Source organism: Capsicum annuum, chromosome 7 (genome assembly GCF_002878395.1).
Source record: "Capsicum annuum cultivar UCD-10X-F1 chromosome 7, UCD10Xv1.1, whole genome shotgun sequence".
In the NCBI taxonomy this organism is placed as follows: Eukaryota; Viridiplantae; Streptophyta; class Magnoliopsida; order Solanales; family Solanaceae; genus Capsicum; species Capsicum annuum.
The window spans coordinates 183,364,574-183,372,837 of record NC_061117.1 but is presented as its reverse complement, the minus strand read 5'-3'; the positions used below and the strand labels follow the sequence as shown (position 1 = coordinate 183,372,837).

Sequence of the window (8,264 nt, the reverse complement as noted above, 5' to 3'; positions counted from 1 at the left end):
TTTCAAAAAGTTAACCGATTATGATAAACATATATATATATATATATTTGGTGATAATCCCGTGTTATTTGCGAAAGTCGGAATGTTAAAACTACTTCTAAAGGATCAACAAATAACAAGATAACATAAATTTAATAACTAAGTAAAGTTATCTAAAAATAAATTCAATAACAAGAGTTAGTATCATTCTAAAAGTCAACATGACAAGTATAAATCAAATTCAGAGAAGATAAGAGATGCTAAACTCTATTTAGGAGTTTGGGCTTCTAATTTGCGCGACTTCGAAAGCTCTGCGATCCTAGTAGCATTTGACCCGATACTTGGGTCGGAAAATGAGTTTCGATATGAAACTCCCAACTCCCAAGATCACACGTAACACAAAAAAAGGGTAAAAGATTAGTACGTCGACAAAGAAATAATACATGCGAGTGCGCAAAGCAATAAAAACGTATAAAAGGATGGATATTCCAAATAAGTAAGCAAACTTCTTCCTATAAATATTTTACCAGGGGAATATTCAAGAACATAGCCTAACATGAAGCATTATTAATTAAAACATGCATCAGGGAACAAAGAAATATTTTAACATGACTAGAACTTTTGCAACTAGTATTTGTTCATCTCTATGAATTCTAAGTCTAGTGCTATAATGCCTACTTCAACGTGTGGAGATAAACTTGGGCTTCCCCAATTCAAAACTGGACAATGTCCTTCGAAAACAAACAAAAACTCGCCCATTTTTTATCAACCTTAAGGTGGCAGGTATTAAAATTATTTTGGATCCAACCGAACATAGTATGTGCATTCACGTTCAAACACTATTTTAAGAAGGGTTAGCCAGCTAATGCATTTCATACCTAAATGCATGTGCACATTTGAAAAATGTTAACTAGAATTGTGTTCATCTGAATGAAATATCATGCTAGTTCATCATTTTTCCATGGCAAAGATATAAAATTGAACAATCTTAATTAATTTTGAAATGGATAAAGTAATCATATTCTATATTCCTTTTTGTTAACAGGGAAACAAGTCAAACAACACGTGGATTAGATAAATCTTTTAAACCTGCTATGTCAAGACAACATCAAGGATACACTAGTTTCTAAAGGAAGTGAATAACGCAACAAATATTAATTAAGTGGAACTACACAGTTTTGCGAAACCAAATAGCCAATTCACAACAAATAGTTTGGACTATGGGAAACATATCACCACAGAGGTTTTTAAAGTCCTTGTTTATTCCAAAAAAAAGAGCTTGCTTTAGCCAAAATAGAGCAACAACCAACCCAAACGTAAAAGGATAAACAAATTAGGAAATTAAATTTCAACACCACTCGAATCTAAAACAGGGGACACCAAGGTGATTTTGGACCCGAAAATACAAGGTAGTCATGTATTACCAATTCTATATGGTATAAATTCTTGAAAACAAAATCTATATTTATTTATTCGCCAACAAATTAGGCTTAAAGTCGAACCTCAATTCAATCTTTAGTGGGACAAAATTTGAAAAGAAAGAAAAGAGGAACAAGAAACTAAGAAACAAAAAAAACACAGCAGTCCACACATATCCATAGTATTCCCACCCATGATAATCTTCGAAATCAAAATTTAGATACATCCACAAATCCAAAATATACCAGCGATGACCTAAGATTCAAAACAAAATTGTCTATCCTAAAAAAATCAATCTTCTCCAAATCCTGTTAACAGGTTTTGAAGACCAGACAAACTACTATGGACATGAAACACATGAAAATTGCACTTTAATTCCCAAAATAGTTTTATGTAAACAACACCACGTTTCACTCGCAAGACAGAGGAACAACAATGAAGCACTCAAGCTCAACAGAAAATCACACGCATACTCAATTTCACATTCAATTGCCAATAAGTTGAACGATCAAAATTCACACAGTCATCTATCTTTAACAATGTCAGCATCAAACTTTAACAAATTCAAACTAAACTAGACCAGAATACTCGCCGACCCAAACAAGATAAAAAAAATGAAAGTGAAATAAGAAAGGGTGTTCACACCTTGTTCGGTGCAGCAAAACTGGAGTTTTCACGTCAAAATTCTGTCGACTTCGAACTCAAATCGAAACACCAACTTTAACATCAAACTGAAAAGAAAACCAACTATTGCAATACTAGACCTTGCTAAGATTTTTGAAACAGGCTGCTTTCTCTCTTTTCTTTCAATTTTTTTTTCTTGTTTCGATTTTTCACCCCCTAAGCCTTTCTCCCTTCTCGATTTATTCTTTTTTTTTTTTGCTTATATTCTCTCTCTTTTTTTCACCCTTTTTTCGCTCTTTTTTCACTCTTTTTTTTGCTATTTTTCCACTCTCCCCTCCATAGAAATGAAAGACCAATAATTATAGATACAAATTCGGACTTCAAGTCCGAATTTGAAACCTCATAATAAAAAAAATGGGAAGGAGGAAATTTGAATTTCTGATGATTCCCTTCGTACCTCAGTTCTTCTAGGTCATTAATGGTGGATTCAAAATGAAAAATAAATTGTTACATCATTTTAGGACTGTTCTTTCTATTTTCTTCAAATTCGCGAGTTGAACGTTTAAAAAAAGGGGAGATTTTCAGACAAGTGTGGCAGCTGTGTCTGCCATGGCTGCAGGCTACGGTGATTTGGAGTTTTCTGGTTTGAGGGATGGAAGAGATAGGTGGAGAGGAGAGGGAAGAGAGAGGGGTCGATCATAGTTGTAGTTTTGAGAAATATGGGATGGTGATATAACGTTGTTTTTTTTGGGAAAAGGGTTAACGCGTTTTCTGGTTCTTTAACAGGCGTGGGAGTTGTGCATTTAATGCACTGATCTCCGAAAATTTTACTGGTTTTGATCCGTCCGATTAAAGATCGAGCAGTTTTAAAAAAATAACACCTTAATAAAATAAATAATAAATAATTAAGAAAATATTTATATGTATGTGTATGTAAATAGATATATGACAAAAGTTGATTCAAAATTGATGATTTTTTATCCGTTCGATTATTTAATCGGACAAATTAAAAATAAAAATAGTAGATGAATATATATATATATATATGTGTGTGTGTGTGTGTGTGTGTGTGTGTGTGTGTGTGTGTGAAAAAAGATGAAATGAACATGGAAATTGTACTAAATTTTGGGCTAATTTTCAAACTTTTGTTTGAAAATTTATAAAATGAGAGCTGGGCTCGGATTAAATAAAAATGAAATTGGATTATTGCTAGTCCGAATGCTCTTTTTCTGCTGAAATTAAATTTATCAATGCTCCTTGATATCCTAAAAATTATTTTTTAGTTTTAACATATATAAATTATAAACATAATTCTTAAAGCGTTCAATTTCATATCTCTTTTTTTTTTTGCAATTTAATATTAACAAACTATAGACATATATATGTGCGTGTAGAAAATAAGAATATAATATATATAAAAGAGAATATGAGAAAGTATATGTACATCTTATAAAATATATATTTTATGTAATAAGAATATATATATATATATGGTCGCAATATCGTCCTAAAATAAAAGATTGGAAAGAATGTAAATGTGAATACCAAAAGATATATATTTTTATTCGTTAAAATATTTAATTATATTTAATAAAAATATTTTATATTATGATAGAAAATAAATTTCTCTTTAAAAAAATGTAGAAATAGAAACAAAAATACAAATCTTATTTTTTAATTTAATTTTGAAAATTATTTAGGGCCGAGGAGCATCGGTAAAACAATTAAAGAAAAAAATGTCAGTCAGAATTGGGTGTCAACAGTTGCCCCTGAGGGATCGAAGATTTGTGTGAAAATCTATGGGTACTCACGTTGACGTAACCAATTTTATCTCGGACAAAACAAAATATTTGGAAGATTATGGTTGGGCTCCGGCTTTCGAGCTGCCTACATATCTCGAACTTCATGAGAAATCAGGCCATTTGTAGTTCGAATTGTAGCAAAGTTTGATGAACCTCTAAAATTTGCCCAATGTAGAATTATGGTGACACTAGGTTCCTCCAAGGAGGATAATAAAGATTTCAGCAGGAATGGAATAGGATGCGGGTGCAAGCCCGAAATTGGACGTTCAAAATAGCTGGGGATGAGGACATCTTGGATAGAGATATCTGCTAAGGATCTTGAGAGAAAAGGAGATAACTATTTTTTACAAAATTACCCCAGTGTCGAACTAAGACGACACTAGGTGATGACAAAGAAAATTATATAAAGATAAAAACTTGAGTCGAGTTGAGTTGAGTTTCCTTTTCGGAATCCTTGACGTAGCTAGGCATGCTTGACATTCCGCTAGCTTGCCCCAGTTTGCTGCTAAGAGGGTAGTTCTACATTGTACTACATGGTCCTGCAAAATAGGTGAAAGAGTGAAAAGTACCTATTGTTCAAAAATTATAAACTAAAATTGTAATGTAAAGAGTAGAGTTTAGGTATTCAAACTAGTATTGTTTCTATCTGTGGAGGCCTCCAACTGGTGGGGCAATAACTAAAATGTAGATAGCCTCCGTCGGCTGAAATGTAAATAGCCTTCATCAGCTTGAATGTAAATAGCCTCCGCCGGTTGAATTGTAAATAGCCTCTGTCGGCTGAGCAGTTGCTTAAATGTAAATAGCCTCCATCGGCTGAAATATAAGTAGCCTCTATCGGCTGAAATGTAAATAGGCTCCGTCGGTTGAAATGTAAATAGCCTCCGTCGGCTGAAATATAAATAGCCTCAGATGGCTGAGAAGCTTCTTGAATATAAATAGCCTTCGTCGACTAAAATATAAGTAGCATCCGTCGGTTGAAATGTAAATAGCCTCTGACGGCGGGATATTTGCCCAAAGGTAAACTGCCTCATATTTGTCAAAGCGACCTTCATTTTGAACTAGATGACGGTATTGCTGTTGGAACTTGATGCTGTTGTGATAGTGGCTTCCTTACGCGTTTGCTATGGTGTGGGCCTCTGATTGGCAGGCTATGCTTTGTTTGCTGAAATGCGATTCTCTGATATGGCAGAGTGTTTCTTTATTTATATATATTTTTTGATTTGTGGCGGGGCCTCCCTCTTGCTCGTGCACAAATCCCGATATGGCGAAGAGTCGTATTGCTCATTCACATACTCCGATATGGCAGAGGATGGCTTTGCTTGCTTATGTACAGTCTTTGGAATGTGGAACTTGACTTTATTTGCTTATATACAGTCCTTAAAATGCGAAAGCTTGACTTTGTTTACTTATATACAGTCCTTAAAATGCGAAAGCTTGACTTTGTTGGCTTATATATAGTCCTTTATTAAATTCAGAAAACACTCTCTAATTTGTGGGGTTTGTTGGGCGAAGTAAATATCCTAATCTTCCTATGAGGATCCTCTTTTCTTGGTTTTCGACCCGGGTCTTCAAAATATACCTGCAAAAGAATTAGAATAAAACTCTTAGAGCTTGTGAGGATTAGTATAGATGTATGTAAAGAGAATAAAGTAAGGGAAGAATATTTGGCTCATGTCGTAGCAGTAAGCCACATGATGCCCCTGATCCTATCCCAAATCTTGGCTTGATGTAGTCTTTCAATTCCTGTTTTCCTGCGCTCAAAGAAAAATTTTTAGTTGGAAGGGGGTTTTGATTTGTGTCGACTTAAAAATCCTGGCTTTGTTTACGAAATTCTCCAACACTCCCTCTGTTTCTCAATCACTCCCAAATCTGGAGTCTCAGTAGGTGAAAAAGTTGAATGTATGGTGAAAAATACATGTATGTATATATGTTTTCGCAAATATTACGTATATATTAAGTATATATAGTAATGCTTTATCGTTTTTAGTTTATGACACATTTGGAAATCTGTTAAGCCTCCATTTGTTGATCGTGACCCATGTAGCTTTATCCTTCGGGTGGAGTTGCTCTGACTGTCGATGCTACGACGATTCTGGCGGTGAGATCTCTTATATTTTGAGGCTATACTATGAGAAAAGGGGATTTTCCTTAAGGTAAGACCGAACTTTTTAGGTTGCCTACATATCCTTAATATAGGTCAGGTCTGTGCATAGTTCGAGGGTGAAAAATGAAGTATGAAATGCAGTGATCGAGTCTGACTCAGACTGCCTACGTATTCAAGTGGAATCAGGTCATGGCGTAGTTCAGTTACAACAGGAAAAGTAAAGAAATGTAGTGCTGTGATCGACCCTAACTCAGGATGCCTATGTATCCTAACAATAGGAATCAGGTCATAACGTAGTTCGATACAAAAGATAAAGTAAAATAATGCAATGATTGGTCCTGACTCAGGCTGCCTACGTATCCAAATGGAATCAGGTCAGGCCATAGTTCAGTACAATGAAAAGGTAAAATATGAAGGGACCGAATCCGATGTGGATTATCTATGTATCCCGCCATGGGAAGTCAGATCGAGCATAGTTCTAAATACATGAAAGGATGATGTTTTTGGGTTTTCTAAGGGGAATCGAACCCTATGTGGATTGCCTACGTATCCCGCTGTGGGAAATCAGGCTAACACGTAGTTCTGTTACATTAGAGAAAAATGCAAGAAGTACAAAGAAACAACTAGTCCTAATGTCTTCAAATGTAGTACTTCTTGATGATGTTTGAGTTGATCGGCTTCGTGCTCATTGTGCCATCCATTTCTGCGAGGATTACTACTCCTCCTGAGAGTACTCGGTGAACTATGTAAGGACCTTGCCAATTTGGCACAAATTTTCCTTTGGCTTCACCTTGGTGAGGGAATATCTTCTTCAATACTAACTATCCCAGTGTGAATCGACGAAGCTTGACTTTCTTGTTGAACGCCTTGATCATTCTATTTTAATAGAGTTGACCTTGACAGGATGCATCCAATCTCTTCTCATCAATGAGCATCAACTACTCGATGCTGCTATGAATCCATTCAGCATCGTCTAGACCAACCTCCTGAATGACTCTCAATGAAGGTATCTCTACTTCTGTAGGTATCACTGCTTCCGAACCATAAACTAACATGTAGGGAGTTGCTCCAGTAGAAGTTCTAATTGTGGTGCGATATCCAAGTAAAGCATATGGCAACTTCTCATGCCATTCTCTATTACCGTCCACTATCTTCCTCAAAATCCTTTTGATATTCTTATTTGCAGCTTCAACTGCTCTATTCATTTGTGGTCGATACGCTGTGGAATTTCATGAGAGATCTAAAACCTTTCGCAAATCTCTCTCATCAGGTCGCTATTAAGATTGGCTCCATTATCTGTTATGATTGATTCTGGAATTCAAAACCGGCAGACTAAGTTGTTGTGAACAAAATCTGCTACCACCTTCTTGGTTACGGCCTTCTGTGTCAAGGCCTCAACCTACTTTGTGAAGTAATTGATAGCGACCAATATAAAACAGTGTCCATTAGACGCAGAAGGCTCTATATGCCGATTACATCCATGCCTCAAGCAGTAAACAGCCAAGGAGAACCCATCACATTGAGTTCGTTTGGCGGAACTCATATAAAGTCTCCATGAACTTGACATTGGTGACACTTCTGTACTAATCGAATGCTATCCCTCTCCATGGTCATCCAAAAGTATCCAGCTCTCAAAATATTCTTCACAAGCATGAAACCATTCATGTGGGGTCCACAAGTTCCTACATGTATCTCCTCTAACAATCTCGTGGCCTCCATGGCATCGACACATCGTAGCAATCCTAGATCTGGAGTCCTCCTATATAGGATTTCCCCATTTAGAAAGAAGTGATTGGCCATCCTCTTTAAAGTCCTCTTCTGTTTGCTAGTAGCGCCTTCTGGATATCCTCCTACTCCAAGTAAACTCTTAATGTCATAGTACCACGACTTTCCATCTGGCTCTTCATCTATATGGAAACAGTAGGCTTGTTGGTCGTGTATCTCCACTTTGATGGGATCAATGTAATTCTTATCAGGATGCTGAATCATTAAAGACAGTGTTACCAAGGCATCAGCAAACTCATTTTGAATTTTAGGGACATGCTTGAATTCGATCTTTGTAAACTTTTTGCTCAATTCCTTAACACATTGAACATAAGGAAAAATTTTGACATTCTTGGTGGTCCATTCTCCTTGCACCTGATGGATCAACAAATCTGAATCTCCTATCACCAATAGCTCTTTAATGTCCATGTCTACTGCCATTCTAATCCCGAGATGCAAGCCTCACATTCTGCCATGTTATTCGTGCAAGAAAATCTAATTTTTGCCGAGATTAGGCAATGTTGACCTGTTTCTGAAACTAGGACTGCTCTAATTCTGACTCTTTTAAAGTT

The 8,264-nt window shown here is 35.9% G+C and overlaps 1 protein-coding gene across 1 annotated transcript; it reads right to left on the bottom strand.

The window, feature by feature from the left end:
• Nucleotides 1-7,467: 7,467 nt before the first annotated feature.
• On the bottom strand, nt 7,468-8,133 carry LOC124885838. Its single transcript, XM_047394081.1, has one exon. It carries the CDS (start codon nt 8,131-8,133, stop codon nt 7,468-7,470), a length of 666 nt encoding a protein of 221 aa, XP_047250037.1.
• Between the last annotated feature and the right edge of the window lie 131 nt (nt 8,134-8,264).